The sequence below is a fragment of the Mercenaria mercenaria genome, chromosome 11 (assembly GCF_021730395.1).
Source record: "Mercenaria mercenaria strain notata chromosome 11, MADL_Memer_1, whole genome shotgun sequence".
NCBI lineage: Eukaryota > Metazoa > Mollusca > Bivalvia > Venerida > Veneridae > Mercenaria > Mercenaria mercenaria.
The window spans coordinates 30,799,773-30,821,490 of record NC_069371.1 but is presented as its reverse complement, the minus strand read 5'-3'; the positions used below and the strand labels follow the sequence as shown (position 1 = coordinate 30,821,490).

The window sequence follows — 21,718 nt, the reverse complement described above, 5'->3', positions numbered from 1 at the left end:
CCCAGGAATTCCTGATGACTCAGGACAATTGTCCTGTTTTCAGGAAACCCCAGAACATGTAATTGAATATCTTGTACACATGATTTGAAATTCTCTTTGGCGGGAAATACAGATAACAAATTGACTGTTAAAGTTCAATAGTATTTACAGTAAGAATATAAGGATTATCATTTCCTAATATTAAAAAATATTTTATACTTAAAAGGCAACCCTCATGTACATTGAAACAATACAACCTCTCATAGCAGAAATTTTAATTTCTTGGCACATCTTAAATCAGCTCAAATATGTGCACTCATGGCAAATAAAACTAGGTGAAAGTACTACTATTTAGTCTAGAATCATCAAATTATAATGAGCTTCATACTGAGCAAAAAGCTCTTATCATTCTATGATCTGTTCACTAGAGTGAAACTGTCTTTGATCAAACATGCATGTACAGATAACCTAAACTGTAGTAACGCATTTCACTTTTTAATGCTCTGACTGATTTTAAAGACAACTACTTTTCTAAATAACTTCTTGTTTTGTAAAATCATTAAGTGAAGAGTATTATTTCTAAAAGTTTATACAGAAATAATAACTTACCACAAATTTATAGAATATAATCCTGTTACACTTACAACAACACAATCAGAAGTACTTAATGATACAGTTTCTTCCAAAACATGGGCCTTCAACACCAGGATGTAATTAACTTATTACACCATTACAAGATCATGTTTCAAATTAATTACCATCTTTCAATCTGTGTCTTTTAGAAAAAAGTCCTGTCTTTCCTGTGAACAGGACAATTTTTCTATCAAAAGTCCTGTCTTTTAGTGTTAAAAGTCCTGTCTTCAGGACTTTTTTGCAGCCTTGCTAAAAGAATCCCAGGATATCCCAGGATACTCCTGGGATTTCCTGAGAACAGGAAAATATTTCTGCACGGGACATAACCATTTTGTTTGTTTTGGGTTTAACACTGTTTTTCAACAATATTTCAGTTATGTAACGGCGGGCAGTTAACCTAACCTGTGTTCCTGGATTCTGTACCACTACAAACCTGTTCTCCGCAAGTAGCTGCCAACTTCCCCACATGAATCAGAGGTGGAGGACAAATGATTTCAGACACAATGGCTTTTATCAAATCATCATGGAGGCCTGCCCGGGGATCAAACTCGCGACCTCACGATTTTTAGATCTGCGCTCTCCCTATTGAGCTAAGCGGGCAGGTTTAAAACATAACAATATTTAGTTAAAAGGGCCATAATTCAGACAAAATCCTTGATGGCGTTATGTACTCTTGCCTAAAACTGGACATTGTGATTGTACACAAGTGTTGAAAGTTTCAAAGCTGTATGTCAAAAGGTGGAATTATACTAAAACTGAACCAATTTCAAAGTCCAACAAGAGCTGTCCATAAGACAGCGTGCTCCACTTTCCGGCAATTTGACAGTAAAATGAATTTATAATTCCAAGTATAACACCTTGGTGACCTTGACCTTGGGTATAATGGGTCCAGCCCCTGCACATTGTTTGTATGCTAGACAATGTGTATGTGAAGTTACAGTAAGATATAAGCAATAGTAACAAAGAAAACAAAGGTTGCCGAAGAACACACAGACGCTGGGGCGAGTAGAATAGCCCCTTTATTCTCCAAATAGTGGAGCTAAAAAGGGCCATAATTCAGCCAAAATACTTGACAGAGTTATGTACTCTGGCCTACAGATAGAGACTGTTATAATAAACAAGTGATTAAAGTTTCAAAGCCATACGAAAAACAGTTTACCCAAGATGAGCTGGTAAGAAAAACTTTACCAAAATTTTAAGTTGAAAGGGGCCATAATTCAGACAAAATCCTTGATGAGAGTTATGTACTCTTGCCTAAAACTGGACATGGCATACAAGTGTTGTATGTTTCAAAGCTATATATGTCAAAAGGTTTTGTCAAATTGTGGACTGGTAGAAGAAACTGAACCAAGGTGTGAGGCCGACACTGAATCCGTGGTGAGTAGGATAGCTCTCCTATCTACTCTGATATACTCTGAACAGTCGAGCTAACAAAAAACAAAAAAAAACACTTTCCTTGTAATAGCAGTATAATGCTTAGGCTTTCAGTCACCAACATTCAAAGAAGGATAGTCTTATAGTCAGCTGATGACCTAGCTCTATTGTTATCGGGGTCATCTATGGTACATGTAACTAAAAAATACATAGAACATGTACACGGTTACCTCCTACAGCTCTTGTTTGTGAAGATAACCATTCTATAGAAAAAGCTCATATCTGTTTAACATTTCATAATTTAATACGAAGACTCTCAGTAAAGGAGTAGTGACACAATGACTAGATGTAATTTGTCAGAATCTAGATGTGGTGTCATCCTACCACATAAATTTGAATATTAACTAAATTAGATGTAAACTTGTGTAACACAATCAGATTCAAGTTAACAAAAACAATGTGAAAACTTAACTTAATATATTTTTAAAGTTACCAACATCAGACCTGTAGAATAAAGCACTTGCCCTTGTTCAGAAATCAAGATCATCATAACCATTCTTTGAAATCAAGGCAACAAAAGTAATATCACATTTACTGCATAGTTGTCAAGGCTCCACTAAGGCCAGGAGTGTGGTCGGGGTTCGAAGGAAAGGTTGTCCCTCGTGGGGGTCTGGAGGGCGAATCTTGATCCCTAAAAGCCAGACACGCCCTCACATGGAAAATTTATATTTTTAACACAAAATAGATATGGTTTTGAATAGTCTCCCTCCATGTTTACTTTTTGTGACATTTATTCATGTGGTAGAAATAACATGTTGCACCGGTGAATGTAAAAGCTGTATTATATATACGGAATGAAATCACCGTGTCAACGTCGCCTCGCATGTTCGATTCAATAATTTTCTACAAAAAAACAATCGATTGCTTTATTGCTTTAAAATGCGTGTAACCTTGAAAAGTAGGCGTGTGAGCGTGATCTAGGACCAAAATGTGTGTGACACACGTGCAATGCGTGTGTCTTGACAGGTATGTTTACTGATTATTTCAATATCTGACCAGCAGAACGCCAGAATGCCGATACATAACTGAAACTGAACCAGACAACATCCTTACTTGAGACTAGTTCAACTTTCCTGTGTCAAAATTGTTTTTAACCGACTTTTAAACTTATTAATTTTAACTAAAGAAGAAGCATCCTGGCTCTCACTGTCAGTCAATTCACTAACTAAATTATTTTCACCGACTGTTCTTGAATTTGCATTACCAGCTCTGCTTTCAGTATTTGAGCGGTCTTTAATGTCAATATTATATTCAGTTTCATCATCATCAACTATGGTTGTTAATCTGTTGTTAATGCCAGGGTTAATTTCTGCACCACTGTTGCATGACGAGTCCTCTTTCTGTTTTAAATGAGAGTAGAGTTCATTTGAAAACTTGAGTAAATGTGTCTCGTATTCTACAATATCACCAAGCAAAGTTTGCAGGAGCTGTTCTTGATCAGGTGACAGTACCCCTGGCTTCATCAACTGGTAAGACAGTTTCCCGCTGAAATAAAGTAAATTTAAACATACCAAAACATGAAGACAGAGGATAAACAGTGTAATATCACATTTAAGATCTATATCGCTACTCACAGGCCCACAACTGAACTTTAATAACATTGTTAGATCTCATTGGTAATTAAATAAGTCTACATTTATTGTAAATATAACTAAGACTGGTTAAGAAATGATGGTGCTAGAATGTAAAGAGAAACAAACATTTGACCATGTTTTATGTAAATCCAGTAGATCAATGTCCATTTGGACGATTATGTCTTCGCTTCGCAAGCAGGCTCAACAAAAATGATGATAATATCCTCAGATGATGTATGTTTATACTCCCTACTTATAGACCTAAATACAGATAGTCAAGAAGTTCTGAACTTAAGGACTTCATGCACTAAAATCCAATGGTTAAAACTTCTTATCTTGTGTTTAGGCCACACCAAATTGATGTCTTGTTCTTCGGATTTTTTTCAAAAATATTTGGGGCGAGCGAGCGAAAAAAAAAATTAAAAAAAATTTCTTCAAATCATCATTTACTGAAGCGAGCGAAGAGCGATGAAATTAAAAAACGAGTAAATAATCGCTTGTGTCATGTTTAACACCATATCAAGTGTGTTTCTATTCATAAGCTGGCAAAAAGTGTGTGAAGTAACATTCAGACAGCACTGTCTTTGGAGTATTGAATGTTTAATGTGTGATACATACAACAAAAAGTAAGAATTTGTCAGCGCTATTATTATTCTGAAATGTCCTATTTATTCCATATCACTTAACAATTTTCTCTGCTCGTGAAATTAGACCTTTTAACCCTTGAAATGCTGGACAACACGTATCTATTACAAATGCAGATCACAGCACTCAACTGAACCTGTTAATCTGAGGTGGTATAATTCGGTGCTAAGTCAGCAGGCTAGGTTTTACTGTCAGAAATCAAAAGAAAATCAAGCACTTTGAGGACTTGACTACACCAAGCTATAAAAAATAAACAAAAACAAATGTTGACACTTTTGAGTGACGTATTAGCAAATGTCTAGAATTCCTGATGTATTGTCAATTTTTTGTATCATCTTTAATATCACTCAAACCAAATAAAACAAGAATGTGTCTGTAAGACACAGGATGTGCCCCCACTGGTACATTTGTCACAAATAAGGGGAAATAATTCAAATGTTTGCAGTCTTAATGGGGTATAGCCTCAAAAAAAAAAAAAAAAAAAAGATTCATTATTCTATACCATATACTTTTTGAGCTATGAGTATCACAAACAAAAAATCCACTATTTTGGCTATTTCAAGGGCCATAACTCTGTAATAAACACTAAGACTCTCAAGAAGAATGCCAAGTGTGCTAGGTCACATTATGATAAAGGCTCAAGCAAGGTTTCATGAATTTACATTAAATACGAACTTCAGACGGACAGACGGACAAGAGCAAATCTATATGCCCCCACTACTCATGGGGGGACACAAAAAGTCAACAAAAGTCAAAAACAGAAACCTGCATTTGAGAAACACACATGTCCCGGCAGGGTTTATACGACTGTATCTGCGGAAAGATTCATCTTATTGTATAGCACAGCTAGCAGCCCTAAACAACTCTGTAAAACTCTGTAGCTCAGGGAAATCTCAACAGCTGTTGCTGGAAATACTTGACGTTCGTCATCTCGGCATGAGACAAAACAGACATAGGGGGCTGCCATTTTCTTATGCCCAATTTTTAAAGCGATCAAATATTACAAAAAAATTTTATCGAATAAACTGATACTACCAGGGTAGGTATCCCTTCTGTGCAGTAGGGAGACTACGTAGTCGAACCAGTGGCTGTGTCAGAGAACATGTCAGAGAACATGTTCTTCCGATGTTCCGATAAAATTACAAGCAAGGTGCGTTTAAACTTCGGAATTTCCTCTTTTCTTTCGTTCCTACTGATTTCGACCCACCAGGTGCGGGCGGTCAAAAAAAATAATAAAATTTTTTGTTTCATTTCCCGTCAAATTGGTGCGGGAAATCCGACAAACAGGTAATCAGTTTGGTGTGCCGCCTTATGTTAATAAAATTCTACAGACTTATTAGTTTCATGTGTGATTTCATTTATATATAACAGTGCTGACCAGAAATTCTAGTAATAATTCGTAATTCACTGAAGGTAAATGACAAAACACACCTAACTATTCCTCTTAATTCCGAGACAGCAAAAAGAAGTTTTGAAGACTGGGTAAAACTTGTATTGAATCCTTCCTGCAGACATTCTTCCTGGCCAACATCTATACCAGCTCTATACCCATCCTAAAATACAGTATTCCCATTCGCCTATATTCATACATAATTCACATATAAGATTGAGCTAAAGCGAAGAGAATTTTACCCTGCACACAATAACAAGAGGGCCATGAAGGCCCTGTATCGCTCACCTGACCTAGGAATCATCAAGATTAACATTCTGACCAAATTTCATTAAGATATGGTCATAAATGTGGCCTCTTGTGTTAACTAGCTTTTTCTTTGATTTGACCTGGTGACCTAGTTTTTGATCGTACATGACCCAGATTCAAACTGGACCTTGAGATCATGAAGATTAAAATTCTGACCAAGTTTCATGAAGATACAGTCAAAAATGTGGCCTCTACAGTGTTAACAAGCTTTTCCTTTGATTTGACCTGATGACCTAGTTTTTGACTCCAGATGACCATATATCGAACTCGTCCAAGATTTTATTGAGGGTAACATTCTGACCAAGTTTCATTAAGATGGGCCAAAATTGTGACCTCTAGGGTGTTAACAGTGTGCGACATTAACGGTAGCCCGATCGCCAATGGCTACGAAAAATCGGCTCGGGCGACAGAAAATTGGAAGACCGTAGCCCGTCGGGCTATGAAAAATTCTCAGGAATAAATTTACCAAAAAGATCATTGCAAACGTGGGAAGCTTCTACCTAGGTATTCCGAATCAGTTTCAAATGCGGGTCACTGTAAACATTTTACAGCTGATGACTACAATTACTTCAGCAAAATTAAAAAAATGATTATGTTTGTAATCTTATAGAGCTGCTCCCTTCAAGAAACTCTTACTTCATTGTCAGGTATGTACACAGATAAATAATACATGGACATGGTGTAAAACCTATCACACTACAGATATATAAATATTTTAACATTACATATAATAAAGTTGTTTATATTTAACAAAATAATGTCATTAAATATGGGGTATTCTGAATCACTGTACTCTTGTCTGTTTTATTCCATGCCAAATAGTTGTTTATTTATATATATATATATACTTAACTTCACTTTCATCAGTGTTAAATATTTATTTGTGTTACCCTATTCATTTAAAAATGCCTTGAACTCATGTCAATAGTAAGTCTGAACCATTTACATGCTACTATGTATTACACCAGTCAGGGGTGTAACTGTTTCAAGTTATCGCAGTTTATAACCCGTTTGAGTTACTGCTTATTCTTTCATAACTTGTTTCAGTTATCATTAAATATTACTAAGCCCTCCTGTGCCAATTCCTCATTTTGAATGATACTAATGCAACTATTTCCCGAATCCTTGAACTTTTATCTTTCCAGCTATGCAGTAAAATATTTTACGCAAGGCTGATATTGATAAAGCTTTATCCAAAAGATACTGTACATGTTGAAGCATTAGTCCAATTTTAATTTTTATGAAAACAGGTTCAGAATACCCGAGTAGACTGTATATCTATCCGGTCTGTCTGGAAACAGGTCTAGTCCGGCTACTGGTTCGTCATCAGTAACCTTATCTTATGTGTATCATTGATGGAAGTGTCTACTGGGGTATGGATCCGTACCTCTAGAATCTGATTCTAGAGGTACGGATCCGTACCTCTAGACAGGGCTGTTAGGGGTTTTCTAAATAACAAAATAAAAAGGTGCATAATTATTATGCCTATTTTTTCTGCTGAATTTCATATATTAATTTATTCAGCCGTTAGAACTTAGATTCACTCATTAATCTATTAACAACAGTTTGTTTTTAACAATAAATTTATCGGCAAGGAACAGTGTATTCATTTGGAGTTCCTCGGTTATTTAGGTTTTGAAAGCAGGTAAACAATCGGGTGAACGCTGGTATCTGTAAATCATTTAAAAATTAAATCCAAGTTTGAAGTGAACACTGGTTATGTCTTACTAGTTATTTCATTTTCAACAAATTAAATTTAAGATGTAAATAACCCTAAATCTCTAGAAAAAGGAGATCCATACCCCTAGAAAAACCCTAACAGGATTGTCTCGAGGTACGGATCCGTACCCCTAGACACTTCCATCATTGATAGGGGATGAAAATCCCCAAGACAGTAACATCGGTATATAGTTATTCGTCTTGGTTGTCTGCATATACTGAGGCATTTTTTTCGATGTTTTCCGGTTCCGGTTGATGCACATGCCGCAGACTGGTTGTCTTCATGAACATTCGAGCACCCCGAATCAGTCACAGAAATTCGTAAACCACATCAACATGCTTCTTTTACATCTTTTTTCGTAATGAAAACTGTACATGCAACTGAAAAACACTTTTAAAACAGCAAGGAAGTGTAAAGGCCGTCAAGTTTCTGCGAGAAGTGCAAACAAACAAAAAATATCCTAAAGCCAGTGCGAGAACGCGGTGAATTACGTCACCGTCACGGCTTCCCGTAAATTTTGCAAAGTATGATATTTGCTGTATGAGGTATGATGACACTAAATGTAAACTTGGAACAAGATTTCACTTTCTTTTGAGTGTTAAATATTTCTTTGTAAGTTGATATAAAAGATAAGGCAGTGGCTAGAGAACCGGAATCGGTTTCCTAGACTCCGGACTTATTCGTCCAGAACCGTTTCTCTAAGCAAAATACCGTGCATAGGCTAGGGAACCGGAATTTTATTTCTATGCATAATACTGCCAAAATCCACTTTGTTTCTAGGTAATTGTCATGCCAGGGATATAAATTAACACTCGCCCAGTGCGACCAGATTTGAAGCTGGTTGAGTCAATTTTCCAAGATAGTCGCCCAGCCGGCGAATGGCTTTGGATTCTCCTAATGTCAATATTCTGGGTTTTTCCGAGACTGTCTTATTAATACGCACGACGTCACTTGAATTGACCAATTAAAATTACCGATATATACTACAACAAATCGGCATACGCGGAACATTTACTCTGTCTCTAACAATGGCTGCGCCCATAGAAATACGGGTAATTCCATAGGGCAAACAAACCACTGTGGCCATAGTCGACCTAACCCTAACCTTTAGTCAGAATATTAAGAGTCATAATTTTAGTGGTGCAAAGCCTGGACTATGGCCGACAAAACTTATAATAGAAAGTAGTGTTTCCCTAGAAATACAGCACTAGAAAGTAGAGGTTTATTGAAGGCTGTTAAAAAGCTTAAAACGGCCAGTCGCGGCGACAAAAGGAAATATTATCAGGATTATGAAAAGACCTTAAGGCCAATGAGGAATTTTAATGAAAAATGGGCTGTTAACAAACCGTGGCTGCTTAGAACACCGACCGTAACATGGTTTGTACTTTCTGTACAAGTAATAATTTCGTGACAGTTGCGAGTCCTGTAACTCGACAATGTAACAAAATACTAGAATTCAGATGTCCATAAGCCTGCAGCCTCTATCAAAATGCCCATAAATAACCCAAATCTTCTAGTGCAGCAAAAATCATTCAAACTTTAAAGTAAGTGCGTCCGTTTTTGACAGGCTGTGTCCTATGTTTAGAACATGTCATGCACTGGTTGATTATAACTTTCCTTTTTCAATATGAGTTTGATGAGTGTTCTGTATTTATATTTAAGATTTTGATGTATTTTGGCAGGAAGCAAATTACAAGACTTATTATTAAGTATGTAGATCTAAACCACTGTTAGTATATTTTTCCGCTAATAAAAGCTGGGCCCCTAACTTTTAGGCTGGGCCCCTAGAATTTGCCTGTAACGAGCCCAGATGGCTAATAGGGTCTGAGTGTTAATTTATATCCCTGCATCATGCATATTATATTATATATTATTATCTTAATTAATTTTACCATGCCTTTGCATTTATCTGCGTTCACTGTCTCCCAGAGTGTACTCGCCGTATATATACCGTGTCTGCCGTATTCAAATGATATAAACTATAGTCTGTCCCACCTAATTTTGGACCTCCGATAATTTATCTATACTGTATATAAAATTGTCAAAAAGGACATCGTTAATACCAGATGGTTAATATCTCTAGGCACCTTTTTCATTTTTTTGAAAAAATGTAAAATGAAGTTATAAATCAAGATTTTATGCTTTTTCCCATAGACTTGCATTGTAAAATGACACAACGTCAATTTCAAGATGGCGGCGTCCATACAAACGTCATTTGGGGGTTTGCTCACAGTTAGCAACGTCAGATATATTTATTGTTGAATAACAGACATGGAAAATTAAAACAAACTTTGCCCAAAACATGTAGTATTTCCTTGTACGGAAGACCCTGAATTAACATTTTACTTCAAATTAAAGTTATTTCCGTTTCAGGTTTTCAGCTTTTTTTTCTGAAAATGTGTCTGTACTTACCCGTAGGCATTGACGTAAAATAAATACATGTCTCAAGTCATTGTTTCAGCCGTAGATATCGTAATAGAGGTGGGGACAGCGGAGATGCGCGCAACCCATTAAACTCATTTTCATTATCGGTTACTGTTGTTTATAATCGTATCAAAGGTTCGCAATTCGCATGATAACAGTCTGTTAAAAGGTTGTTTTTAAATAGCATGTGTACTGCCTGGTGCTCACTATTTTCAGTGACCGTTCGATTAAGGTAAAACATTATTCCTCATTGCAATTAATGATTTAAAATATACATATTTCAATTTGAGACAACCGCCTATATATGGGACTACGTTAACCAAATTAATACTCGTAATTGCCTTTATTCTTTGTAATAACATAATACCAGTTTTTCAATTCCATCCTCGCGTCTTTATATCTCATGCTCGACCGTTCAGTGAAATCCAAAGTGGCATGTTAAGACAGTTTTGTGCTATTGATAGGCATGGTAGACCTATAGACAAAATAAAAATATGAGCCGCGCCATGAGAAATCCAACATAGTGCATTTGCGACCAGCATCTGCGGAATCTGGTCAACTGCCTACTGCAAATAGAGAAACCGTTAGTGAACAGCATGGATCTTGACCAGATTGCGCGGATGCTGGTCGCAAATGCACCATGTTGGTTTTCTCATGGCGCGGCTCATATGACCTTTCGAATGGGTATTTTGTTCTTCAGCTAGATAAAAGAAGCCTGTTCAAGCGCGTCAGTTACTTTCATTTTCGATCATATAAAACAAGTGTTTTTTGTGTTTTTTTTTCACCAAGAAGTACTTATACGAAACATTTACTTCTATTACAAACAGGGCAGTATGTAGCTATATTGAAAATTCAACCAAAAACACGCTGAGCGCAAAACAACAACAACAACAACAAAAAAACACACACAAAAAAAAACAACCATAAAAAAAAGTTATTCCTTAAAATGTGATTTCTAGCAATTCAAACTTTATATAGATATCAGTGGCGTAGCTTCTATAAGGCACTGCAGGCCCGGGCCTGCAGATTATCCGAAAAAGTGAAAAAAAAAAATGCCAAATATGCAATAAAAATTGTGTAAGGGGGGTTAGGCTGTAGGAGGTAATTAATCAGTCACTAACTGGAGCGTACCTGGATGAGTTTAAACTGTGCGCTAGATATGAGCAGCATAGTTACGAACGAAGCAGCGATGCTGCGAGTATGATGTAGGTGAGGGAGGGGGTCTCCATCTCCCAGAAAATTGAGATTTAGTGAATGTTTTAGGCAAGAGATGCGTTCTCTTGCTATATTCCAGCATTAATCTATTTTGTTTGTCACATTTGTACTACAGATTACGGAGGTAATCATTTAAAATCATAGTTTAGCACACCGCTCATGCTTAATGGCAGGGATCGTGACATTGTCTAAAAGCAAAAACTGCAACTCGAGCAGCCCAGGATATTTTGAGGAATACAACCATTTTTCGTATACTTTGTTTACAATTAAGAGTCCTAAATAACTTGACCATGAAATTGTGTATCGCTCTAGCACGGCTGAGACTTAGAACGTTGAAGAATCAGAGTTCTGTGAATTGCTCTACACCGTGACTATACTCCCTGTTTTCGTACATTAGACATCAATAGTAACAGTAGATATATGGTTATGTTTCAAAATATTGGTGTCACTGAAACACTTTGTCATTCTATGATATATTTTATTGTACAACTGCCAAGACCCGTTCACGCCAAAGGGGCCTAACACTATGGCAGTTTGGGTAACTGCATCTAACTGCTACACACGTGAAAAAAATCGTATATTCGGACCGTGTGCAAAGCAGTCGCTATGATTATTTAATTATTTATTTATTATTCATTTAATATCCTCCACAACGTCAAGATTACATAGGCAATGAATGGAACGAAGGTATACTGTTTTGTTTTGTTTTTTATCATATTTGAAATCTTTGTCAATGCATTAGTTTAATGCATTGCGTCTGCATCCGCATTTTGGTAAGTTTTTGATACCTCGCACTTTAAAGGTATACTAGGTTTTTTATTTTTGTTGTAATCGTATTTGAAATCTTCGTCAGTGTTTAATTTAATGCATTGCGTCTGCATCAACATTTTGGCAAGTTTTTGATTAATGTATCTATGCACAAATTACAAGGGAAACTTAACATTTTTATAGTCAGATTAAACATCTAATTTTGGCAAAGCAAATTTAAACTGCGCGAATTGCTAAAAGTATTTCTGTATTCAGATCTGGATATAGATTGATAGATGTTATTGCAACCATTAATAAAGTCTTCGCTATCACGTAAGCAGTCACATTTTTCTTACTTGAGATAACTATGGTCACGGTGGCTGATTTCTGCCAGTGTCGTTCTGTCGTTCTGGCGCCCCCGCCATAACGAAAGAACGACATTTTGCTCTCTTGGCGTTGTCTCGTTGTCGTTCTGGCACCCCCGCCATAACGAAAGAACGACGTTTTCCTCTTTTGGCGTTGTTTCGTTCCCACGTTCTGGCGCCCCCGCCAAAACGATATAACAAAGAATGCAACGCGACAGAACGAAAGAACGACACTTATAAACGGCGCCATAAGAAGCGTCGTCTTGGCGTTCTTTCGTTCTGGCGTCCCCGCCACAACGACGGAACGAAACAACTCCAAATGTGAAAATATCGTTCTGGCGCGTTCCGGTAGACCATGCGCAGTGTTGTCATGTTTCGGCAGAGTAACTCGGAGTTACTCCCTTTTAGTGGAGACCGCCTTTTGGGTTGTTCCTAATTCCATATCGTACCCGTTCCGTACATTCATATTCGGCAACTTTCGAGTTTCACGGAGTGTGGCGGAACATATGATGAAAAAAACTCTATTTTAAGTCATATTTAAGGGGCTGTTGTTGTGGTCTTGCACGACTCATAGGTACAGTGGTGAAGAGCACATACTTTATGTGCCAAGCCGCCCTATACATAAACACAGGTGTTGGGGGAATGAAATGGTGTCCTCTGGTGCATTTATTAGTGGGTGTAATCCCCTCATTTTAATGGGGTCAGGGGGCTCTCCCCTGGAAATCTTTGAAATACAGGCATAAAATGGTTGCTCCCGGTGCAGGTTTTGGTCTAATACAGATCTTATAATTGAGGGGTTACTCCTCTCTTGATGTTGCGGGAGGGGGGGGGGGTCAGGGGGCTCTCCCCCTTGAAAATTTTGAAATACAGGTATGAAATGGTGGCCTCTGGTGCGTTTCTGTGTAAAAATTTTGAGAAAAAATTATTCCTTTACCAAAATAGTAGGGTTCATCTTTGATGAGTTATACGAGTAATATGAGTAGGCCTATAGGTCACTTCTCAGCCAACTGAGACGCTTTATGTAAGAGGCCAAAATTTCAAATTTATAAATATAAACGCACCTTCCGTAACCGGTAACGTCAAGGTTGTTTGTTTTTGTCAATGATAGAAAAATCCCTTTTGACACGTTTTTTTTTCAAAATAGCTGTATTGATATGTTATAAAGGAATTTAGGTCTGGGCTCAAAGTTAAAGTAAACTGAACCATTCCCGCCTTTGATTTAAATTTTATCCACGTAAATCTAGTCAGACTGGCACATTCGACAGATAATTTGCTTTATCCTCTTTAAATTCGGGACTTGGTTAGCTTCAGTATTTACTTAATTAATTATTGTTGTGGTAGCTATGCGTAAGAGAGCCCACATGTGCCGCCTATGCACTTGATCGCTCGAGATTATTTAGTGACGTCATATATTGTATGACATAATTGGAATTTAGCGTTGAAAAGTTATTGTGTCATGGCGAGCTTCTTAAATGTGTAGAAGGCTATATTCTAAGGAGGCTGAAGCAGTTGATGTCTTTGTATCGTACAGGTTCTTCCTGGATTATGCATTTGGAAAATACTGTGATTAATGATATTGTTTCAAATGCATAGTTCAGTTATTTGCCTGAAATTCTTCGAAAGACTGCAGCAGATTGACTGGATCAATTTTCGGATGATGGATTTTCAGCATAAAACTTCTGACTCATGGACTTTGAAAATTGTGCATTGAACTGGACATCGTTTGGAAGGATTTAAGGATAATTGGAATAATGATTATGGCATAAAGGAATTTATAACTGAATATTTTATTTAATGGCCGGATTCTTTCATTCAAAGTAAGTTCTTTTTCTATTTTTCATTTTTACGTTTTTCAAAACTTCGTTTGTATACTGAATTATAAATTCTATTTCAAACCCATTCTGTTTCTTACGGGAGGAAAAATAGCTAAGTGTAAAAAATAAGTGTGAAACGTCCCCATGGAATAACACGTGAAATTTCCCGAAAATCTCCAAAACAGAGAGTATTTGGCAATGGCGACCAGAAATAAACAACAGCGAATTCCCATAGAAAAACTGAAATTAAGTCGCACGGGAAAACCACACGATTGTTTCAAAAATCCTTGAAATTCTCGAGGGTGACTTTTTTTTTCATTCACAAAATCATGTTTTATGTTCTTTGATCCCATTTCATTTCTTCATATCAGCCCAAAGTTGAGGTCCAAAATTAGGTGGGACAGACTATAGTATGAATGAATGCATGAAAACTACTTTGCAGTTTTTAAATGTTGTTTGCTTTAAACTTGTATTATGTTTAAATTATTTAAATATAAAATAATATTGGTTTGTATTTGCGTCATTACATGTTTTTAGATGAATAAACTAATTTAATTGCCCTTAAAACTTCATACATATTCTTTGATCACTTTAAATACTGGTTTGTAACACTCGGCATTTCACGTTCAAAGATATGTAATCAATACTGAAATTACTTATTTTGTTTTAATCATTTCTTTTATTGTCTTATATCTACCTTTTAAGTTTAAATTTCAAGTTTATTTCGGCTCCAGTGTCGACGATTTCGCATTCATTCGTACTAGTTTATTTTATCATTCCAATATGGCGGACAGTATGCGGTGAGTACACTTCTGGAGACGCAGTAAACACAAATAAATAAAAGGGCATAGCTTGCTGAAATGGTAAAATTAATTTACTAATTAAGATAAGAACATGCACATGATACTTACCAAAAGAAACAAAGTGGATTTCGGCAGTATTATGCGGGATCACCTAAAACCCGTGACAATCTTGAATTCCGTGATGCCCGTGACGACATAAATACGTGACAAACACCTAATATCCGTGACACATTGAATTTTCCGTGATGGACTTCTTAAGGTACTAAACACCGTGACGCTTTCTATTTTTAGAAATAGGATTGTATTCGGCAAACTACGGAACGCCCCGTATAACAATGGACGGACATGACTTGGTAATTTCCGGAACGTTTCGTATGCTTCCGATGATTGGCTTCTTTATATTTGGTTAAACATTGACCACAAAATCGTAATTATTGACATTTTTATTAACAATAACAAATCTTAAAATATACAATCATTTTCTTTTCGTGCGTTTTCTATTTTGCTTTTTGGGGTGTGTGCATTTTTTACAGTAGTAAGGAACGTCATCTGCTGGTATGTCATCTTTTTGTAGACCCTCGCATTCAGGGTGGTACCATATTTTACATTTATCACAAACAACATACATACCATCTTCAGGCATTCTACATGAACAAAATACTTTTAGATAAGCGGTGTATCTAACACCACTTGCATGCTCAAGGGTCCTAGAACCGGCAGGAAATGGTGTTAGTTTAGCGTTTTCTAAACAATTAATTAAATGCCCACGTAAAAGTTCCACATTATATTTTTCAGTACACGGGTCTATTCCATTAGCTTCCGCTATGGCATTTGCAACTGCATACAGACCACAGTCATTACCGTTTTCCTGAAAAGCACAGTCCATGAATTTTAACAAAATTTTGTCAGACTTCTTTGGTGGGGTATCCTTCTTAAGTAAATTACACACCACTTGTTGAACTTGAAAGCTTAAAGATAAAGCTGGAATCGTATATTTTTATTTCCGATTTATTGTTCGTTTTCATGGTTGACAAAGTAAGCCAGTGGGATCCCCCGTGCTCTGGAGTTCTGTTTACAATCTGGATAAAATTACCATATGCACGAGGAAAAGTCAGATTGACCGCGTTTAAACAACTGTCCAAACCCCATATATGTGGAAATTGTCTCTTCATGAGAATCATTGCTGCGTCTATAATCCGATCATTAAGCCACTCTGTTGGTGAATAAAGAATGTTTTTTTCTTCGTCCTTAAGTTTAAGGTTTCCAATATCTAACCAATCAGGTCCACTGACAGATGTATTTGACGCAACTGGCTGTCCAGGTTCTATGTTTTCTTCTATATATATTGTGTATGAAGGTTCTGTCACGGATGACTCTACATTCCGTGACGGGTCTTTTGTCACGGGGTTTTCATGTTCGCTTATGACCGGTTCCGTCACGGAAGAATCCAATTTCCGTGACGCCTCTTTTGTCACGGGTTTTTCATGTTCGCTTATGACCGGTTCCGTCACGGAAGAATCCAATTTCCGTGACACCTCTTTTGTCACGGGTTTTTTGTCCAGGGAACTCTCATAATCGTAGTCTCCTATCCTCGGCCGTTTCCTTCCCGCCTTTTTCTTTTCATCAAGGCCGCGCAGGATAGTCAGGTTTGGCTGAGCTTTTGAGCTTAAGTCCATTCCTAAAGACTTCTTCACAGCCATTAAATGATAGCAGTTAGTGCATTCCATAAATGCCGCCATACTTTCCTCTCTTGAATCTCTCCCAAATATGAAACGAATATGGTCTTTGTAAGCATTTACTTCCGCATTCGAGAACCCTTGCTCCGTCAGCCACCTTCCGATATCATTCAAAATATGGTTCCAGCACCTCACATCGACTACAGTCGGAACGCACGACATAGCATTCATAATGCCTTGTTCACCATCAGTCACACAGGCAAAAAGTGTTTTGGGAAGTCGTACATTTTCTTTGAAAAAGGCGAACAATAATTCGTGATGTTTTTGAAACTTGCGTTCGTGCAGCATAAAGAGGGCTGGCATGCAAGGCATTTCTTTAAAAAGAATATGTCTAAATATCAACGTAGATACGTAAAAGTCTCCGAGCTGAAATGTTGTGTCATAGCTGAGACACTGATTTTCATTGTCGAGATATAGTACCCTTTCAAGTTCTTCAAACATTAACTTGTGTCCACAGATAACAACTAAATTTGGGTAAGTATTAATTACCTGAATGAATTGATTACTTGTATCTCTGGCCAGCGCATGAAGGTTATATAAGGCATCACGGGATATTCTAAGTTCAGTATTGCCTTTATGTCTCAGGTTTTGTATTTGCTTCAAGTCTCGGGGTTGCTCCTCGTCGTCATGGATTTCTCTCTTATACACAAGATTCGGGTCTTCCGACTTTGTCTGTTTCAGCCATTTTTCTAAACTGCTTGGTTTAGCTCTCAAGAAAGGACGATCCTGATTTTTTGAATTTCCATGTGACATTGGCTGTGAAACTTGTTCATTTCCGATATACTGAATTACAAATGGACCGTCGGTACAATCCGGCTCGTGATAAACAAATTTCACAAATTCTTTTGAAGCTCCGTTCTCTGTATGGATGTAGAAATATTTTTTCTTCAATCTTGGATTTCGTCGAGGTAGGCCCACAGTTCCTTGGTTCACCCAACGATGTCTATCGGCTCTCCAATCCTGTTTTTTTAAGCCTTCTCCTTTGAAAATCCATGTTTCCCCACCTTTTGGCCTGAACGGTAGCGCCAATATCGGCTGTTCGGACCGTATTAAATGGAGAATTTGTTCCGTAGATAAGGACATCTATTTTCCATCCATTTTGGCTGACGACGTTACTAAGACAATCACGTGACGTTATTGCCATTAAATTTGACGTCGTCACGTAATGGCATCATTAGAACTGGCATATGTCGTGATATAAATTGCCCATGAGTTTAAGTTTAAGCTAAAACAATACAAACAGCAAAACCCGTGACAGACCCATGATGGCATCATTAGAACTGGCATATGTCGTGATATAAATTGCCCATGAGTTTAAGTTCAAGCTAAAACAATACAAACAGCAAAACCCGTGACAGACCCGTGATGGCATCATTAGAACTGGCATATGTCGTGATATAAATTGCCCATGAGTTTAAGCTAAAACAATACAAACAGCAAAACCCGTGACAGACCCGTGACAAAAAATATATTTTCCGTGATGACATCGTCACGGTCGTCACGGGTTTTAGTAGATCTGGTATTATGCATAGAAATAAAATTCCGGTTCCCTAGCCTATGCACGGTTAGAGAACTGGTTCCAGACGAATAAGTTCGCAGTCTAGGGAACCGATAATTTCCGGTTCTCTTGCCACTGCCAAAAGATAAATCCCCATGCAAGGCGGTGCCTTAATTCATATTATCAGGGAAGAGTCAACTATGCTGAGAGTGAAAGGTAGTACCTTATTTATTCCATCAATTGTTTTCTTCCAGGACTTTTCTAAAATCATACTTTCGTCATCTAAATCTTCGAAATCATCACACATTTTGTTTGTTGTTGTTGTTTGTTTGTTGACAGATTGTCTAATGCCCGTCAAGAATTGCAATATGCCGTATTACGAATCCCGTATTACAGAACTACGCTAATACGATAATCTGTGATTTAACGTGCGTTATGAAATAATTAAGATATTCAGAAAAAATATGGTAACATGCTTTTTTGCTTAACCTGTTGAAAAAATTGGCCTGTAATGGTATGCAAGTGCAAGTACGGCCCGAGACGGGAAAATCAAAAACCCATCCACGGTTACCTCCCCTAGTAAGTAAGGGGAGGTCACTGCGAAGGAGGGAAACTTGATTTATGATTTATTCAAAAGGAAATATAGTTCGAGAATTTCCGAGCTTGGACCACTTGTATAGGAGGCAGTAAACAGTTTTCTGAGCTTCTCGGCCTAGAGTCGCCTACCTAACTTTCAAAACCTCACACAAAAGTCTGTAACCACACACCTGAAATAAAGATATTGCAACATTAACATCACTGTATGTCTATCGTTACAAACCATCTGCAATACATCTCTAATATCTAGTTTTCTGTTTACAAGACCTGAATTTTGTGCTCTCCCGGTCGCGGAAACTGATGACGAAAAAAGCTAAATTTGCCAATTTTTCAGTCGCTGCAGAAAATTTCCTGAAAATGATAGCCCCAATTGCTACACTGTTCCATACTCCAGTAACACTGTAAAATCTGAAAATAAGCTGAAATATATGGGCCATCCGTACCGTTTTTTCACTATTACACTTTTCCTGAGGCCCCTGCTAAAATGACAACCCCACTTTAAGCTAGCTCAGAGGAAGCATGTATACGCTCCTGCAAGTCATTACGTCATACTATCAAGATCAAGGCTACTCAACTGATTTTCTTTAAATAAGTGAAACTCAATTCTAGCCGCTGAAACTTCAATTCTAGCAATTATTATTATTTAGAAGTTCAAATATGCACTTCATTCCGTAAATTGCCTCTTATTTGTAAATTTCACCCGGCCAATTCGACACTAACAGCTCAAAACTGTTTACTGCCTCCATAAAACATAAACACACTTCATTGATTTCCACGTGTTCTCTTTACGTGTTCCTATCTTTTCATTTGTCCATTGATTGAAAACGTGAAAAGAATGATTCGTCATTCTATATGAAATAGAAAATCTCCCAATGCATGAAGCATACACCAGACCCTTTTAAATGCCTATAACGTACATTTTCTTGAAGAACATTGTCAGTGCTGAGAAAAGTTACGGGTGGGGGCGACATGCTTGTGCAAGAAAAGTAGTTTTAATCACACATACGCTCAAAAATCATACCCAAATTGTAGAGGTTGTGACTATCACGTACACTTAATTAAGTCATCCTATTTTGATAAAAAAGTGCCTATTTTTCAAGTTCATCAATTATCAATCAACGTACCTCGAGTCCTTAGAATAAATCCGATACTGGCATCTATACAATAAAAAAGAAAGAAGTTAAGTAAGTGGTTTGTCTTTCATGTTACCACAAGACTGTCCGCCACGAGAGTTCCTACCTGCAATGCACTGTTGCCTCATATATCTCACTAGAGTCCTGATGTAGTCCTTGGGGATCTTATGCCACTCCGCCGGTAGTTCGGCGTGTATAAGTCCTGTACGTTTTGGAGACTGTGAGTTTGAATCTGCCGTTTAAGATGGTCCCAAACAAAATATTGTTCTATAGGGTACTGTTGTGAAAATCTTCACATAATGTTTGGCCAATATATATCTTTTAGCATTTTAAAACGAATTTAGAGTGCATTTGGGTAGAAATCCTATTACCTAAAACAAAACCTATAATTGTAGGTTCTTGCTATAGACCACCAAATCAGAATGACTTTTTAGAACATTTTGAAAGTGTTTTATCTTCTATAAGATTTGACAATGAATGGTATATTTTAGGAGACTTTAATATTTGTTTTAAAGATACTAAGTCTACTCTTTTTAAATGTTACCAACAGGTTTTAAATATTTTCAACCTGAAACAACTGGTAAATAGTCCAACTAGAATTGCTAAAGAATCAGCAACATTGATTGACCATATTCTCTGCAGCAATGAAGAAAAAATTTTACAAAGTGGTACATTACCAATCTCTTTCAGTGACCACCTGCCTGTGTTTTGTACCAGAAAGACTATTAGGGGTAAATTCCATAAACATAACAATGTTACTATTAGATCATTACGTAATTATAATGTTGAAGATTTTATAGCAAAATTGAAGGTTTGTGATTGGTCTAGTATGTTTACAGCAGACACAGTTCAAGAATGTTGGTTGAATTTTAAGGAGATTTTTTTATCAGTATTAAATACTGTTGCACCAGTTAAGGAGGTAGGTTTAAAGCAAAGAAGTGAACCTTGGATGGATTCTGACATTTTAGAACTTATAAAAATTAGAGATTATTATTTTTACTTGTTTAGAAAACATAATAAATCAGAATTTTACAAGTTATATAGTCAATATAGAAACAAAGTCCAGAGAGTTATAAAAAGGGCAAAATCAGAATACTTAGAAAACAAATTGGAAGAGAACAAAAATAATCCTAAGGAGCTTTGGTCGCAGATCAAAAGTTTAGGGTGCAATAACAAGAGTAAATCTAACACTAATGTGGTTTTGAAAATAAATGGTAATAACTGCTTTGAGCCAAAGAAAATCGCAGATCATTTTAATAACTTTTTTACAACTGTGGCTTCTGTTTTGGTGCAAAAATTGCCCAACCCATTAAATTTATTCACTGTTGATTCAGAACTGTTCAAAAAATTTTATGAACAAAGAAATCCTAAGGGTTTTAGATTTAAACTTCATACTGTAAATGAAGAATTTGTGTATAGGGAATTATGTAAGTTAAACAGCTCTAAAAGCACAGGGTTAGATAATATTCCTGCTAGATTTTTGAAGGATGCAGCTTCTTACTTAAAAATTCATGTTACTTTTTTAGTGAATAGTTCAATTGTTAGCAATACTGTTCCAGAAGATTTGAAAAGTGCAAAGGTTAAACCTTTATTTAAGAAAAATGATAGGTCTGATGTCTCCAACTATAGACCTGTAAGCATTTTGGCAATTGTATCTAAAATCCTTGAAAGAGCGGTTTATAACCAGTTAGAATCTTTTCTA

General features: G+C 36.8%; 1 protein-coding gene across 2 annotated transcripts; it reads right to left on the bottom strand.

The window, feature by feature from the left end:
* Positions 1–239: 239 nt before the first annotated feature.
* Positions 240–18,766, bottom strand: LOC123531799 (uncharacterized). Of its 2 annotated transcripts, none has more exons than XM_045313051.2 (3): positions 18,510–18,766; positions 5,697–5,818; positions 240–3,531 (listed from the first exon to the last, which is right to left on the bottom strand). In XM_045313051.2, exons 1-3 carry the CDS (start codon positions 18,591–18,593, stop codon positions 3,111–3,113), a joined length of 627 nt encoding a protein of 208 aa, XP_045168986.2. In that variant the 5' UTR covers positions 18,594–18,766; the 3' UTR covers positions 240–3,110. The 2 variants fall into 2 exon arrangements, with proteins under 2 accessions (XP_045168986.2, XP_045168987.2); XM_045313052.2 differs by lacking the exon at positions 18,510–18,766 and adding an exon at positions 7,903–8,283.
* Positions 18,767–21,718: the final 2,952 nt, after the last annotated feature.